This window comes from Saccopteryx leptura, chromosome 1, assembly GCF_036850995.1.
Source record: "Saccopteryx leptura isolate mSacLep1 chromosome 1, mSacLep1_pri_phased_curated, whole genome shotgun sequence".
Lineage (NCBI taxonomy): Eukaryota > Metazoa > Chordata > Mammalia > Chiroptera > Emballonuridae > Saccopteryx > Saccopteryx leptura.
This window is the reverse complement of record NC_089503.1, coordinates 300,559,932-300,578,795: the sequence shown is the minus strand read 5'-3', so window position 1 is coordinate 300,578,795 and position 18,864 is coordinate 300,559,932. Positions and strand designations below refer to the sequence as shown.

At 36.3% G+C, this 18,864-nt stretch overlaps 1 protein-coding gene across 1 annotated transcript in view; it reads left to right on the top strand.

Annotated features, from left to right (window-relative positions):
• Positions 1-18,864, top strand: part of CFAP54 (cilia and flagella associated protein 54) — a 322,454-nt gene that overhangs the window by 227,986 nt on the left and 75,604 nt on the right. Inside the window, exons 54-60 of the mRNA XM_066357258.1 lie at positions 168-325; positions 497-676; positions 786-912; positions 8,704-8,859; positions 10,528-10,633; positions 11,538-11,631; positions 16,096-16,194. Coding sequence (XP_066213355.1) covers positions 168-325; positions 497-676; positions 786-912; positions 8,704-8,859; positions 10,528-10,633; positions 11,538-11,631; positions 16,096-16,194 — 920 coding nt within the window. The remainder of the gene's footprint in view (positions 1-167; positions 326-496; positions 677-785; positions 913-8,703; positions 8,860-10,527; positions 10,634-11,537; positions 11,632-16,095; positions 16,195-18,864) is intronic.

Genomic DNA, 18,864 nt, shown 5'->3' with positions numbered 1-18,864 from the left:
CAAGACATTTATTTTCAGTGTTTCATGTAGTCTTTTTCTTGTCTGTCTTTGTATCTTCCTGTTCTTCTATATTACACAATATTCCTGTGATGAATGTTGGCATATTATCCATATATATTTTCTCAATTTCTCAGTGAATTTTCAATAACTACATTTGTTTATTTTAGAAAATGATATGACAGATTATGTTAGCCTCATCAATGAAGCGTGTGTGGAGGCAGCAAGTGCTGGTGACAGGGAGCTACAGGCTGAATTCTTGATGCAAGCTGTAGTCATTGGTCTACAAGAAAAACATTTAAAAGCAGACATTGTAACAAACCTTCAGGTAGGAAGAAAACTTCATTCATGTTGATACTTACCCAAGGATTCAGTTTAGAACAAAAGGAGAGAATTTTAAATTCCCTTAGGTACCAAATGCATAACAGCCAATACCACCAGCTCTTGTTTCAGTGAACTGCAAACAGTATGATCAACAGGAATAATTTTATTTTAATAGGCCATAAAACATTTGCTTGAAGGAACCGAGTTTCTCTCTCCTCGATCTCATTTAACCCTGGTGAGGAGCTTGCTTTTGCTGGATGACTTAACTAAAGCAGAGAAATTCAAGGAAACTCCCTCTTCAAAAACAGAAAACTTAAATTTGTTGACTCAGTCTCACAACATTCTTATTGAACAGGTGAGATAGCTTGTGTGCCCACAAGATTTAGAAACTTATTTTTTTTGTTTTTTTTTTTCTTATTCCAAACTACTTTAGCTGATTACTCATTACAGTGTTTCTTTGACAGATGCTAACTTTTGGAGAAACGATTGAATTTCCTTCATCAAACACTGACTATGCAAGTCCATTACAACCTTTGAAAAATGTCTATCTTCCTCATGTCATGTTATTGGCCAAAACACAAATGAGAATTGGTAAGAACACTTAAATATATATTACACTCAAGCCTTTGATGAAAAATTTTAAATTATTTTCCAGCATGCTATTATATGAGTACATTTTTACAGCGCAACATTTATAAATATGCAGGCTCAGCTTATTCAACAAATAGTTCTTGATCATTTACCACAAGCCAGACTCTGTGTGAGGACCTGGGCAGTTATTTTGGGTTAAAACAGATGTCCTTCTTGCTCTTAGGGTGGGAGACAGAAATAAGTAAACAAACTATGGAGGAGTGCATATTATATCATATAGCGTATCATATTATAAATTTTGAAAAACTAAACTATTTATGTTTACAAGATATATCTGTAAAGCCAATAGTCACGGCCATCATCACAGCCGCCTGGCCCATGCAGGTACACATTGGATTCGGACAGTCGGTAAAGAAACAATGGAGTCAAGAACTGGTGGGCCATTAGCTTTAATCCTAGCTTGCACCCGGTGGGCAAGTAAAAACACACACTGGGCTCCAAACCCCACTCACTCAGTGCTCACAAAGCTACTGACTTATCCAAGTTTCCTAGAATCTAAGGTTTCTAGCTCACCAGCCTTATTCACCTCTGTTCTCCATCTCCTTCTCTCTGCACAAAATCTGCACAAACTGGCTTCTTCTTCAGCACTCCGCCATCTTGGCTGCTTCTCCTGGCCTTCTCCATGTGGCCTTACTCTGCTCTCCTACAGCATAGGCTTCTCCTAGAACATAATCACTCTTTCCTTGGAACAATGTGATCTCTCTTCCTTTTAAAACCTTTTGGTGTGAAAACCCTCCCCCAACACACATTAATACAACTACGCCCATTTCAAGCAAGAAGGGCAACTGATATCATCACCTGGGTGACAGGATTCCACGTGGGCAATGTCTTCTTTAACAAAGTAGCATAATATATTTTATCTTCCCAACAATAGCAAGATAAATATAAAATAAAATAAAATGTGTATTTCATAATAATTTGACAGGAAATGAGCTAGGATAAAGAAAGCTAATATAGGATAATGAATTAAGTATATGTGTATAATTAGAAATTGTTAGTGCTATAAAAGATGTGGATAAGATCTGTTTATAAAGAATGCGGAAGAGGGGGCTGTCTATTTAAACAGTGATTGGGGAAGGCTTCTCTGCAGAGGTGGTATTTAAACTGAAACCTTGAATTTGAGTCACTAAGCATGCATTGTAGAGGCAGAGGGAGCAGTGAGTTGTAGGCTCTGAGGTCAGGATAAACAATGTGTTCTGGAACTGCAGGGATATAACCAAACAATGCAAATGCAGGTTCGGCTGCCTGCTGCAACCAAAGTCAAAATCCTGCCAGGTGTGGGTGCAAAAAGGAAACAGAGAAAGGTGGACTCCTGTCTAAAAGACCACCTCCTCTGCTTGACAGGGGGGGGGGGGCTCCAGCTAAGCCAGTGACCCCTTGCTCAAGCCAGCGACCTTGGGCATCAAGCTAGTGACCTTGGGCTTCAAGACAGCCAAGCCCACAATTCTTAAAGGGAGAGGGAGGGATGGGCTTTTATTCTATCCAATTGCCTTGCTAGCTTGTATGGCCAGTGGTTACAACCGTTGTGGCCATGCAGGTTCTCATTGAATTCAGGTAGATGGTAAAGAAACAGTGGAGCCAAAAAATGATGGGCATTCCTTTATTAAAGTCTTGCACTGGCTGACAAGCAAACAGACAGGGAAAACACTTCCCTTTCATTCAGGGCTCCCAAAACCCTGATGCATTCTCCAGTTCCACAACCAAGAGAATCTTCTCTGATTCCTCCTAGAATTAAAAGTACTACTAGTGACGTCAGAGAAATGGTGCTGTGAGGAGGGCTTCCGATACCTCTCCCCAAAATTTCAACAAATTCAACAACTAGAGATAGAAAAACAATCCCAGGAGAATCTGAAATACACATACACCAAACAAAGGTAACAAAACAAAACAAAACCACAAGTAAAAGCTCCAACAAAAACACAATAAAATCAAATTTAAACTGTGACAACAACAACAAAAAAAGGGAGAGGATGAAGATTAACAGTAGCAAAGGAGGATGGAATGCAGAAGCACTCATGAGATAGTGTACTACAATGAACATGGTAGGTACCCTTTCCATTACTTAATGGTAACCACCCTTGAGAAAACCACCACAGAAGCACATGACTTGAAAAAAGAAGTAACAGAGGAAAGAAGTATGGATTACAACCAAACAAAAACAAATGATAGAAAAACAAAAGAAAAGAATCAAACAAGATACAAAACTAACAGAAAGCAATATATAAAATGGCAATAGGAAACCCTCAAGTGTCAATAATTACACTAAATGTAAATGAATTGAACTCACCAATAAAAAGACACAGAGTAGCAGAATGGATTAAAAAAAGAAAATCCAACTGTATGCTGCCTACAAGAAACACATCTAAGCTACAAGGATAAAAAAACAAACTCAAAGTGAAAGGCAGGAAAACAATACTCCAAGCAAATAACATCCAAAAAAACCGATGTAGCAAAACTCATATCTAACAATGCTAACTACAAGACAGCAAAGGTAATCAGAGACAAAAACAGTCATTTCATAATGATTAAGGGGACATTGAATCAAAAAGACATAACACTTCTTAATATATATGCACCAAACCAAGGAGCATCAAAATATATAAGACTGACCAAAAAACAAAAACTGACAAAAATACAGTCATACTTGAAAACCTCAATACACCCCTGACGGCTCTTGATCGTTCATCTGAACAGAAAATCAATAAAGAAATATTGGCCTTAAACGAAACACTAGAACAATTGGATATGATAGACATCTACAGGATATTTCATCCCAAAGTGCTACAGTACACATTTTTCTCTAGTGTACATAGAACATTCTCAAGAATTGACCATATGTTGAGCCACAAAAATAACATCAGCAAATTCAGAAAAATTGAAATTATACCAAGCATATTTTCTGATCATAAAGCTTTAAAACTAGAATTCAACTGCAAAAAAGAGGTAAACAAACTCACAAGAATGTGGAAACTAAACAACATACTTTTAAAAAATGAGTGGGTCAAGGAAATAAGCGCAGAGATCAAAATATACATACAGACAAACAAAAATAACAATACGACATATCAGAATCTCTGGGATGCAGCAAAAGCAGTAATAAGAGGAAAGTTCATATCACTACAGGCCTATATGAACAAACAAGAGAGAGCCTAAGTAAACTACTTAACTTCACATCTTAAGGAACTAGAAAAAGAAGAACAAAGACAACCCAAAAGCAGCAGAAGAAAGGAAATAATAAAAATCAGAGCAGAAATAAATGAAATAGAGAACAGGAAAACTATAGAAAAAAATTAATAAAACAAGGAGCTGGTTCTTTGAAAAGATCAACAAAATTGACAAACCCTTGGCAAGACTCACCAAGGAAAAAAGAGAAAGGACTCATATTAACAAAATCCAAAATGAAAGAGGAGAAATCACCACAGATATCATAGATATACAAAGAATTATTGTAGAATACTATGAAAAACTTTATGCCACCAAATTTAACAATCTAGAAGAAATGGATAAATTCCTAGAATAATACAATCTTCCTAGACTGAGTCATGAAGAATCAGAAAGCCTAAACAGACCAATAGCAGGGAGGAAATAGAAACAACTATTAAAAACCTCCCCCCAAAAAAAGTCCAGGGCCAGATGCTATACTAGTAAATTCTATCAAACATTCAAAGAAGACTTGGTTTCTATTTTACTCAAAGTCTTCCAAAGAATTGAAGAAGAAGCAATACTTCCAAACACATTTTATGAGGCCAACATAACCCTCATACCAAAACCTGGCAAGAACAGCACAAAAAAAGTAAACTACAGACCAATATCTTTAATGAATACAGATGCTAAAACACTAAACAAAATACTAGCAAATTGAATACAACAACACATTAAAAAAATAATACATCATGATCAAGTGGGATTCATCCCAGAATCACAAGGATGATTCAACATACATAAAATGGTTAACGTAATACACCATACACCATATCAACAAAACAAAGAACAAAATCCACATGATCTTATCAATAGATGCAGAAAAGGCATTCAATAAAATGCAACTCAATTTTATGTTTAAAACACTCAACAAAATGGGTATAGAAGGAAAATATCTGAACATAATAAAGGCCATTTTTGATAAACCATCAGCTAACATCATATTAAATGGCATAAAACTGAGGACTTTCCCCCTTAAATCAGGAACAAGACAAGGTTGTCCACTCTCTCCACTCTTATTCAATGTAGTGCTGGAAGTTCTAGCCAGAGCAATCAGACAAGAAAAAGAAATAAAAGTCATTCATATTGGAAGAGAGGAAATAAAGGTTTCAGTTTTTGCAGATGATATGATCCTATACGTCGAAAACCCCAAAGACTTCACAAAAAGATTACTAAAAACAAAAAAACCAATACAGTAAGGTCGCAGGATACAAAATTATATATAAAAGTCCATTGCCTTCCTATATGCCAACAATGAAACATCAGAAAATGAACTCAAAAAAATAATCTCCTTCATGGTTGCAACAACAACAACAACAACAACAACAAAATACCTAGGAATAAACATAACAAAGAATGTAAAGGACCTATATAATGAAAACTACAAAGCATTATTAAGGGAAATCAAAAAAGATATAATGAGATGGAAGAATATTCCTTGTTCTTGGATAGGAAGAATAAATATAGTTAAAATGACCATATTACCCAAAGCAATATACAGATTCAATGCAATTCTCATCAAAATTCCAATGACATTTTTTAAAGAAATGGAACAAAAAATTATGAGATTTATTTGGAACTATAAAAACCCCTGAATAGCCAAAGCAATCCTAAGGAAAAAGAACGAAGCTGGGGCATTACAATACCTGACTTCAAATTATATTACAGAGCCACGACAATCAAAACAGCATAGTATTGGCAGAAAAATAGACACTCAGACCAATGGAAAAGAATAGAAAGCCCAGAAATAAAACCACATATATATGGTCAAATAATATTTGATAAAGGGGCCAACAACACACAATGGAGAAAAGAAAGCCTCTTCAACAAATTGTGCTGGGAAAACTGGAAAGCTACATGCAAAAGAATGAAACTCTACTACAGTTTGTCCCCTCGTACTAAAATTAATTCAAAATGGATCAAAGACCTAAATATAAGACCTGAAACAATAAAGTACATGGAAGAAAACATAGGTAGTAAACTCATGGACCTTGATTATAAAAAGCACTTTATGAATTTGACTCCAAAGGCAAGGGAAGTGAAGGCAAAGATAAATGAATGGGACCACATCAGACTAAGAAGTTTCTTCACAGACTTGTACCAAGTCTCTGTTCTAACCTGTATTTAACCATGCCTTTTTAGTTTATGGATTTCTGATGCTTTGACATCTGTTGCCTTGCTGACTAGGGAGAAATTTCCCCTCCCAGAATTAGCAGATTCCTAGAGATTAGCAAACCATTCTCCACTAAACATACCTTTCATATGCAGACTAACCATTTCAGAGCCCACAACCAAAACCTTTATCAGCTTCTTTATTGTCCTTTGCTGGACTCTTACACTCTGGGCACTACTCCCCTTCCCTCATCACCCAGGGACAGCTATCAGACAACTAAGCAGAGCCCCCGATTATTTAAACTAGTCAATCCTAAACCTGTTTAGTTCACTTACCCATTCCACCATTCCTTCCTATGAAAACCATAAAAAGTTTCTTGTCCACGCTTTCCCTTATCCCTCTGCCTCCTAACTAACCCTGGTGCTCCCCCACGTGGCCCTACATGGTGTGCTGCGCCCCTTCCTTTTGGGAACTGGAACAAACTATCTTTTCAATGGCAATCATCTTCTGATCATCATCTCCATCTCCAGATATGAATTTTATTACTTGTGGTAAATTGCTTTACATCTATATTGTTGAGTCTCCTTACTTAAGAATTTAGGCTGGCCTGGCTCTGACCACTAGAATTTTTTCCAGCAATCTGATTGTAGGAGAGCTCTTTTTCTTTTAGTCCACAACTTGTTATATTACCAGTATATGTGATTTCTACAACAGCTTCAAGTACAGATTGTGCTAAAGTGTACAGATTTTGTTAAATCAGGTGTATTCTCTGCTTTCCTGCCTTAGTAAACTAGAAGCTGAGTCACTTGCGCAGTAGCAACATTGGGGCAGTTTCCTGAACTCCCTTAAAGCAGAACAGTTTGCTTTCTGTTCTGTTAAACACAGACTTAAAAACAAAACCAAAAAACAGCTTTTCTGTCAAAAACAATGTCAATTTCTCAAGTTTTATTCCCAGAGTTGATGTTTATTGGAAAAAGGAGCACTTCAAGATGATGAAGCATAAAATCGGCTGACTTGGTGCTTTCTCGCCAGCTTGCCTTGTGGTGCTTGCATAGATGGTGTCACAAGGGTGGAGGCGCTCAAAAATGACTTTTTTCTTGTGAAAGCCTTTCAGAAAAAAAAAAGTGTTTTGAGATTATTTTCATGAAACAAAAAATAAACATCATGGTTATTTATTATCCATGAATGACTTGTGCTTTCTTATTAGATTAAAAAAAGAAGTCAATTACTGACTTGATAATAAGAGTGGGAAATGGCCCGAGTGGTGCTGGGGAGTGGGAAGACAACGGAGCGGGCCAGTCGCCATCTGCCCTCAAAATGCTATTATCTAGTGACACAGAGAGAAAGAGAAAACAGTAATTTCTATACAGTTTTTCCTAATTTTAACAAAAATCTAGAAGACAATTTTAGTACTATTTTCATCCTATGTTGGATAGTACTATATTATATCTGGTATTTCTAGCATATACAATACATACGTTTAAAGTGCCTTGATGACATGAAGATACTTGGTATTTTGTCTCATATTAATGAACAGTGTTATAGTATAATTTGAAACACTAGGAAACATATAAAAATGCTACTTACTAGAGTGTGACCTTGGCAAGTTCCTTAAACCTCACGGTGCCACAGCTTTCTCCTCTGCAACATGGCATCCAGTTGGAGGTGGAGTTAGAGTTGGGAGGATTACATGAGATAATGATGGGTAAGTCCTGAGGATGATGCCTGGCATATAGGAAGCACTCAATAAACCTCAGCTTTTAATCTTCTCTGTTCTCATTTTAATCTAGTGCCTAAGCACTCAGGAAATATTTTTTGAATAAATGTCTGCCTGTCTTTGAGGCCACACAGATGAAATCTAAAGCCTCTTCCATACAGCAAGCCTTCACTATGTCAAGAGATGATGGGACATACAGAAGTACAGCATGTGGCCCTTGTCCAGAAGGGTTTATTATCTAGCTGGGATGAGAAAGTGTGCATAGCAAGCGGCCACTATAGAGCTGAATCTTTGCAAAATCACTGCCTATTAATACATGCAAGTTTTATTAGAAATAACATAAAACTTCATGGAACTTCCAGATGTTTCCCTACTATAACCTGATCTTGGGAACACAGAAGTTGTTCTGCAGAGCATCATAAACTTTTAGAACTGAAAGAGAGACTTGAGAGTGTATCTTTCCTTTTACAAATGAAAAAAAAAATGATTAAACATAAAGTTTCAAAGGGTTATTGATATAGTTCAGGAAATATTTGGGTATTGAGTTTCTTTATAAAATTTTTTTTTTGGATGCTAAAAACTAAAGACTACCAGGGATCTTGGTAGACGCTTTACTGTGAGAGAAGTCTAATAACTTGGAGGCTTATTATGAACACTATATATTTTATTGTTCCCTTCCTATCCAAATCTCTTTCTTTAGGACATACAGTGGCCAAACAAGTATATTACACCAGTAAAAAGAAGGATTCCTCAAAGTGGCTACCTGCCCTTCAGCTTTTTGAGACAGCGTTGAAGCTCTGTAGAATGTCGGCAACAGAAGAACATGAGGTGGAAGCCGAAATACTTTTTCAGAAAGGTAAGCTGTATTTGGGGTGAGAACTATTATAAATTTTTGTGTTCTTTCCTATAACAATAGGCTTTTTGAAAATTTTCTCAGTGAATATAAAAAATACAGATTTTTACAGAGGGCTTGGTGATGCATACACATTGGTACAAACTCAGTTTTAGATAAAGAGAACACTACATATTTTAAGTTTATATATAGAAATAAAAATGTACTCTTTAGTTTTTTTAAAAAAATTAATTTTAATGGGGTGACAATGATAAATCAGGGTACATATGTTCAGAGAAAACATCTCCAGGTTATTTTGACATTTGATTATGTTGCATACACATCACCCAAAGTCAAATTGTCTTCCGTCACCTTCTATCTGATTTTCTTTGTGCCCCTCCCCTCCCCCCTCCTAGTTTTGTGTTTTAATTACAGTTGCCCCTCCTTGGTTTCATGTTTGACTCAAAAATTAGGTGATAGGCACACAACACAATCAACAGTTCAAAAGCTATAGAAATGTTTACCTGAAACCTATGTACTCTTATTGATCAATGTCACCCCATTAAATTTAATTTTCTAAATAAAAATTTAAAAACTTTTAAATACAAAAATAAAATTAAATTACTCTAAAAAATGTCAGCTTTAGCCACTTAACTATAAATAATGTTCTTTGAATAATCCTTAGAAGATCTAACTTTTTTTTCTGCATCATGTCATTACTTAGCTAAGCATTTCAGTTAATTTTTATATAAAAAATACATACTCATTTAAATTAAATTGCTATAGCATACTTATATTTATAACTTATATGCTGTGGAATGCCCTGGAAAGGTTCCAGACAGGGAAATAACACAGGCAGATGCAGCACATATTTGCATAATGCATTCCTATGATTTTATTGTGGCCATTTAATCCAGGAGAAAAATGAAGATGATTATGAGTGTTATCATTTGTGGAGCATTGACTACATGCTAGACATTGTAGTCAGTGCTTTACAGCTTATCTTGGTAATTCTTACAACAGTTCTACAAGGTAGGCATGGCCATTCCTGGTTGACAGATGAGGAAAATGTGGTGCAGTCTGATAAAGTAACTTTCATAAACCAACAGAAGTAGACTTCACACTAGGTGGCTCTGTGCCCTGTTCATATACTTCATGAACACTGTGGATCCATTTTATCATAATTACGATTTCCCTTTCCTGCCCTTTATGTTACGAAAGTCATTCCAGCACTTACATTTGACGGCTGAGGCTCACCACAAAGGCTGGGAACTGAGTGAGAACTAAAACATGTCCTTGATCCATGGTGGTTTTCAAGTGTTTGCTGTCTTTTAGGATGTTTTGTTTTTAGAGATGTTTCCCATGGTACCTGTGATAACAGAGGAAAAAGGAAGATGGATATAGGAAAGGGGAATGTGTGCCACAGCAGGAAGAGAAGCGCACAACAAATAGAAAAGGAAGTTGGAAGAAACAGTTGTGTCTGGAAAGCCAAAGGAGGTTCTGACACAGTGTTGCTATCTGAAAACAGGGAAACCCTGAGACTGCTGGGGAAGGAAACAAAAGGCCTTTCCCCATTGGCTTCCCTCCCAGCAAGAAACAACTGATGAATGAAATTCCCACATGAAATATTTGTTCTGAAGTTCTGAATGATAAAGAAAAGGAAAACCCATCTTTGTCTTTTTCTTCATTCAGGCAAAATAGAATGTCAAATAACGATAGACGAGAAATCGCCATGTGCACAACTTGATAGTTTGTGTGAAGCTATACAAATAAGCTTGAACCATGATCAAAACTCAAGGTAAAGAAAATATCTTTTCAGTATTTTAACAACGTGTGTGTGTTGGTTTGAGCCCTGTGTTCTGGTAGTACATTGAGTATTGAATATTCAAGGCTGAAATGATGGGCGATGCTCTTCCTACCTCAGGGCTAGCTCACTGGTGTCCATTTTCCAACAAGTTTACTGACTTCCTTTTCAAACTTGTTGATCTTAGCTCTGAATCAAGACATTTACAGTGAGAGTTGATGATGGTGAATATCATGGTGGAATACTGGACTGTGAATCCCTTCTGATCTGTACTTGGATCAATCTCCAGTCAGTCCTAGGATGATAGGGGGGCCTCCCCTGGATGTGAAATTGTTCTCAAAGGCAATTATGTTGCCAGAGTTAATAGACTAACTCTGGTCAACAGTGCTAGGGATGACTAACTTAATTCTGTGTAAAAATCACCTCAAGATTGAGAGTAAACCTCCATTAATACAATGGTACTGATCTCAATGGCCCCAATGGACAAGTTTGATAATGAACACAGACCTAATCCATACTAACTCACTGCTCTCTGCATAATTCTGTGCCTCTCTTTCGATATTGAATAATTAGAGTAGGAGGGTAGAAAGAGGCTTTGTTCTTTCACTTCTTTACTGGCTGGTTTGCTGGAATACTCCAGGCTGGTGTTGATGTTATGGAGTCTTGCCAACACAGGACAAGGCAGAATGCTCAGCTATCTTCCAGAGCTCCTACTTTCAGTAGGGAGGCAGATACTAGTGTCTAGGTTGACAGCGCTGTGAGAAATGGGTGTGAGTTTGGGGTACATGCTGGTTTTGCCTATTTTTACCTTTCATTAGCTCAGAAATTATTGGCAAATAATGGAAAAGAATTACGAGTGGTGAAGCTATTTAATAAGTACAATGCTCTATCATTTTAGGTTGATAAGGGACTCCTACCTAGAGATCGCCCTATTGTATTTGCATCTGAGGATGGCTAAGAACAGACTTGCAGTACCATCATTAATACCTAAGGTAACAAACTTTTATTAGAAATTTTAAGTTAATTACCTTTTGATCCTGCTATTTTGGTAACACTGTGCTTTTGAAATAGGCTAATTTTTCTGGGTGACATAGAGAAGTTAATTCATTACTTTGTGGTCATGCCCGTGTTTGGCTATCTTTCAGTATTGTATGCTCTGAGAATAGGTTTCATTCAGACATCTTTTTGTCTGTTAAAATGTTATCCATGAAATGTAGGTATACATATGCTCTAACTTATTAGTATTGATCAGGAAATTGCAGGGAATGAAATATTGCTTAAACAGATGGACAAGTAAGGTTTTCATTACTGATGTGACCTAAAAATAGATCACCTGTGATAGAGTCATTAATTTATCATCACATAGCTATTGTCCAAGCCAAACTGTCCCTGTTCTCATGTACCAGCTAAGGAATCTTTTAAGAAAATTTTAGTGTCAAATCACTAATTTTTGAGATAGCATAAACATGACAAATAAGCTGCTAGTCAATTGAATTATACATAAGCTGGCTGTCTTTGGTGGATAACAGCTATTTTTTCCTATCAAAAGTTAATGATTACATGGAGAAGTTATTTTTGTGGTGTAATAAATATGTTTATTTCCAATAAGAGAAAACAAATATTTTTGTTTCCATACCAAGTAGCAATACAACAAGATACTAGGATGATAATATATCACTTTTTTGGCCTTTTTTAGAAAAGTGTGTATAATTAGGACCTTGGACAAGTTAGGATTTGAATTAATAGAATGGTATAATTCCATATAATAGGATTATTATTTCTGTATGTCTTGACAGAATCAATACAGTATTTCAGCAATTCATACAATTATAGGAGAAATAGAAAGCAGCCAAAAAGAAACAAAAAAATTTCATCTGAGCACAGTCAGACCATTGAAATGTAACATTTGCAATTTGTCTAAATACAGACAATGCTTTATAAACCCTTAAAAGAAAGTATTATACAGGTGATCCTCAGGTTATGATAGTCTCAACATATGACATTCTGAGTTTATGATGCTCACTCCCATAAACACTTAAAAAATTGAGACATAAGTCAGCAGAGTACTTATGATCTATGTAGGTGAACTAGTTGGTGTGCACGGTGGAAGAATACGTAGTAAGCGATGTATAAGTGAGGGACTTGGACTTTTTCTGTGGCTTAATTGTGTTTTTATGTTCTAGATTATGATTTTACAACTGTGTTAGGATAGGTAAGTGACTTAGGTTAGGTTGTGTTTCGACTTACACCAAAATTTGGGTTGTGTCACTGTGGTAAGAATGGAACTAACTGTCATAACCCGAAGACCCCCAGTGGCTTCAGTTTTATGGAATCCACATAGCAGAGTGACATAGCACTGGTTTTGATTTGACTCGAGTTTCATGGCATGCTAGCAGTATGATTGGAGCCTTTCTAAGCTTAGTTTTCCCATCTGGTGAAAGGATGCTGTGATACTTCCCTCAGACTGGCTAGGAAAGTTAATGTAATGGGCTTGGCACTTAATAGATCCTCAAGGGAACTGTTTTCCATACTATGTAATTTCAGTTAAATGTCTGCATTCTGAAGTATTTTGCCACATTATTTGTTAACTAAGTTGAATTGACTTTCTTGAGCATTTATTTATTCATTAACCAAACACTAAGTGAATGCTCAAGGTATACCAGGCATGTTACTCTCTTTCCCTAAGGTACACAGAGTCTAGCAAGGAAGAGAAATAATTGCATCACAATATAATAAGAACCATAATCAATATATGTCAATATATGTAGGGGAGTGGAGCAAAGTAGGGACTAGTTTTGTTTTGGGAGAATGCTGGAGAAAGCTTCATAGATGAGATGAATTTTTGAAGGATTAGTAGAAGTTTTCTAAGTAGTTAAGTGGGAGAAAAATAATCAAAAGAGAAGGATCAGTAAGCACACATTTTAAAAATAGATTTATTGAGGTATATACAACCATGAAATTAACATATTTTTAAGAGTGATGTTCTCTTAGACTTCTGTTTAGTAACCTTACAGAGTTGTGCAACTATCCCCACCAGCCAGTTTTAGAACATTTTCATCATTCCAGAAAGATGCCTACTGCCTGTTTGCAGTCATTCTCATTTCCACTCTAGGCTCAGGTTACCACTAATCTGTTTTCTGTCTCTATAGATTTGCCTTCTGTAGATATTTCATATAAATGGAATCAAATAATATATATATATATATAGTCTTTTTTTTTCTTTTTTGCCTCCTGTTTCAACTTAGCATTATTTTCTTGAGGTTTCCCCCATATGTAACTTGTAACAGTAGTTTATTCCTTTTAATTGCTGAATAGTATTCCCTTATATGGATATACCACTTGTTTCCATTTTTTCTGCTATTATGATTAATTCTTCTTTGAACATTCATATATAAGATTATGTGGACATATATTTTTAATTTTCTTGAGTGTATAACTAAGAATGGAATTGCTGGATCATATATCAGCTCTATATTTAGTCTTCTGATGCTCTGTCAGATTGTTTTCCAAAGTGATTGTGCCATTTTTTACTCTTACCAGCAGTGCACAGGGATTTCCTGCTGATTGTTACTATTTCCTTTTTATTGTAACCATCCTAGTGGGTATGAAGTGGTATTTCCTTGTGGGTTTTTATTATTATTACTGTTGAAAGGGGGGGAGGCAGAGACAGACTCCTGCATGAACCCTGATTGAGATCCCCCTGGCCAGCCCCCTACCAGGTGATACCCTCTACCTGTCTGGGCTGCTGCTCTGTTGCTTGGCAACTGAACTATTTTTAGCACCTGGGGTGAAACCATGTAGCTATCCTCAGTGCCAGGGCCTAACTTTGCTGAACTATTCAAGCCATGGCTGGGGAGGGGAAGAGAGAGAGAGACAGAGAAAGTGTGAAGGGATGGAGAAGCAGATGGTTGCTTCTCCTGTGTGCCCTGACCAGGAATCGAACCCAGGACTTCTACATGCTGGGCCAGCACTCTCCTGCTGAGCCAACTGACCAGGGCTCCTGGTAGTTTTGATTTGCATTTTCCTGATGGCTAATAATACTTAGATCTTTTCATGCCCCCCAACATTGTGATTGCTTGGGGGGGGATTTTATGTTTCTGGTAGAGTTCTTTTTTTTCTTGTTTATTTCTTTAGCATTGATTTTCTTATGTTTAAAAACTGAATACAGCCTGACCAGGTGGTGGCGCAGTGGATACAGCGTCGGACTGGGATGTCGAGGACTCAGGTTCGAGACCCCGAGGTCACCAGCTTGAGTGCGGGCTCATCTGGTTTGAGCAAAAGCTCACCAGCTTGGACCCAAGGTCACTGGCTCGAGCAAGGGGTCACTCAGTCTGCTGAAGGCCCGCGGTCAAGGCACATATGAGAAAGCAATCAATGAACAACTAAGGTGTCACAAAGCACAACAAAATCTAATGATTGATGCTTCTCATCTTTCCATTCCCGTCTGTCTGTCCCTGTCTATTCCTCTCTCTGACTCTCTCTGTACAAAAAACCCCCAAAACTGAATACACATGTACACACTTATGCTAAAACATATCTTCATTCATTATTACTTTTTGCTATTCTTTGGGATTTTATTATAACATCATTATTTAATAGTTTTCTATTTAGAAAGATGATAAAATACCTATCAAAAATATTTAAATAATATTTTTACTTCTGACATTATAAACTATATATAATACTTAACTTATAGATATTCTGTTATAAGTACTACAAATACTTTATCTAAAATTTTATTTCTGTTCATTTATTATTCAAATAATGCAAGCTCATTATACAAAATTAGAAAAAAATTGATAAGAAATAACTTAATCACCCTTAAACCCTGGGATAACACTGTTAATAATTTTATCTGCTTGTGTAATTTTCTCTGCCCCAGTATACTTTTAATGTCTTTTTATGTCAATAAATACATATACATTGATATTCTTTTTTTTTTTTTTTGTATTTTTCTGAAGCTGGAAACGGGGAGAGACAGTCAGACAGACTCCCGCATGCGCCCGACTGGGATCCACCCGGCACGCCCACCAGGGGCGACGCTCTGCCCACCAGGGGGCGATGCTCTGCCCCTCCGGGCGTCGCTCTGCCGTGACCAGAGCCACTCTAGAGCCTGGGGCAGAGGCCAAGGAGCCATCCCCAGTGCCCAGGCCATCTTTGCTCCAATGGAGACTTGGCTGCGGGAGGGGAAGAGAGAGACAGAGAGGAAGGAGGTGGGGGTGGAGAAGCAAATGGTCGCTTCTCCTATGTGCCCTGGCCGGGAATCAAACCCGGGTCCCCTGCACGCCAGGCCGATGCTCTACTGCTGAGCCACCCGCCCAGGGCCTACATTGATATTCTTAATGGTTACATAGTAGTTTACTAAATTGTCATCTTCAGAAGATAAGAAAATTTATCATAGAACTTTATGTTCTCTTTATATATTTTTATCATAAAACATATTTCATATTTTTTAGGCTTCTACCAGAACACCTACTTCCAATGAAGATCCAACATTAAATAAACTTGAAATATACAACTCACTAGCCTGGATTGCAGTAAGAGCTGCTGCACAGGTTGGACTTTATTTAACCTACTTTTTATTAAAATAACTGTATTTTCCAATTACCAACTGTTAAGGCAATATGATGTGTGTGTATAAGAGAAAGGAAAATTTCACATCCTTTGGGACTTGTGCCAATGATATTTCTTTGAAAGATTAAAAATGTTCTTTATGAAACCACACCTAGGGAACACAGAGGCCACACCCATTGGACTCCAGTGGCAACACCCTTCTTATACACAGACAAAATGGGAAGGCAGAGAAAAGCAACCCAATTGAATCAAGAGAAATACCAAGAAAAGGACTTGAATGAGTCAGATATAACCAAATTACTGGATGCAGAGTTTAAAATAATGATTGGCAGGATGCTCAAAGATCTTAGAATAATACATGGTCATAATGAACAACTAAAAAAAGAGATAGCAAGTATAAAAAAAGACATCAAAATAATAAAAAAGAATCAGTCAGAAATGACAAATACAATATCAGAAATGAAGACCACAATTGAAGGAATTAAAAGCAGGATGGATGAAGCTGAGGATCAAATCAGTGAGTTAGAAGACAAGATAAATGAAGGCATGGAAGCAGAGCAGCAAAAAGAAAAGACACTCAAAAAATCTGAGAAAACACTAAAAGAGCTCTGTGACAACATGAAAAGAAATACATCCACATCATAGGGGTTCCTGAAGAAGAGAAAGAACAAGGGATAGAGACTGTGTTCAATCAAGTCATAGCTGAAAACTTCCCTAAACTGATGCAGGAAAAAGTCAGACAATTTCAAGAAGCTCAGAGAATTCCATTAAAGAGAAACCCAAAGAAATCTATACCAAGACATATCATAATTAAAATACCAAAGCTAAGTGATAAAGGAAAAATATTAAAAGCTGCTAGAAAAACAAAGGCTATCACCTACAAAGGAGCCTCCATAAGAATGATATCCAACTTCTCAACAGAAACACTTGAGGCCAGAAGGGAATGGCAGGAAACATTCAAAGTAATGCAGAATAAGAGCCTACAATGAAGACTACTTTATCTAGCAAGGCTATCATTTGAAATTGAAGGAGAAATAAAAAGCTTCCCAGCCAAAAAAAACAAAACCCCCAAAAACCTCAAGGAACTCATTACAACCAAACCAATGCTGCAAGAAATGTTAAAGGGCCTGTTGTAAACAGATCAAAGGGGGAAAAGAATATAGCAAAAGAGGAATACAGCTTTAAAGAATAAAATGGCAAGAAACAACTACATATCAAAAATAACCTTAAATTTAAGTGGATTAAGTAATACAATCAAAAGACAAAGGGTAGCTGTGTGGATAAGAAAACAGGACCCATACATATGCTGTCTACAAAAGACACACCATAAAACAAAAGATGCACATAGACTGAAGGTAAAAATGGAAAAAAAATTTTCATGCAAATGGCAATGAAAAAAAAAAAGCTGGGGTAGCAATACTTATATCAAACAAAATGGACTTTAAAACAAAGGCTAAAGTAAGAGATAAAGAAGGATACATAATGATAAAGGGAGCAATCCAACAGGAAGATATAACCATTATAAATATCTACGTACCTAATATAAGAGCACCTAAATATATAAAGCAGACTTTGATGGATATAAAGGATGAGATTAACAGCAATACTATAATAGTAGGGGATTTCAATACCCCAATAACATGACTAGATAGATCCTCAGAAAGAAAATTAACAAAGAAACAGCAGACTTAAAGGACACACTAGATCAACTGGATTTAATAAATATCTTCAGAACCTTTCACCCTAAAGCAGCAGAATATACATTCTTTCCAAGTGCTCATAGTACATTCTCTAGGATAGACCACATGTTAGGGCACAAAAGTGGTCTCAACAAATTTAAGAAGATTGAAATCATAATAAGCATCTTCTCTGACCGCAATGGCATGAAACTAGAAATCAACCACAACAGAAAGATTAAAAAATACTCAAACACTTGGAAACTAAATAGCATGTTATTAAATAACAAATGGGTTAACAATGACATAAAAAAAGAAATAAAAAAAAATTCCTAGAAACGAATGATAATGAGCATACAACAACTCAAAATTTATGGGACACAGTAAAAGCAGTACTGAGAAGGAAGTTCATAGCATTACAGGTATACTTTAAGAAGCTAGAAAAAGCTCAAATAAATAACTTAACCCTGCATCTAAAAGAAGTATAAAAAGAACAGCAAGTAAAGACCAGAGGTAGTAGAAGGAAGGAAATAATAAAGATTAGAGCAGAAATAAATGACATAAGGCTAAAGAAACAATACAGAGGATCAATGAAATGAGGAGCTGGTTTTTTGAAAAGGTAAACAAGATCGATGAAACTTTAACCAGACTCACCAAGAAAAAAAGAGGACTCAAATAAATAAAATTAGAAATAAGAGTGGAGAAATAACAACTGACACAACAGAAATACAAAGGATTGTAAGAAAATATTATGAAAAAACTGTATGCCAAAAAATTAGACAACCTAGATAAAATGGACAAATTCTTTGAAACATATAATCTTTTAAAAATCAATCAAGAAGAATCAGAAAACCTAAACAGACTGATTACAACAAATGAGATTGAAACAGTTATCAAAAAACTCCCAACAAACAAAAGCCAGGAGCCTGATGGTTATTATTGATATGTAGCAATACTGTAATAGTAGGGGATTTC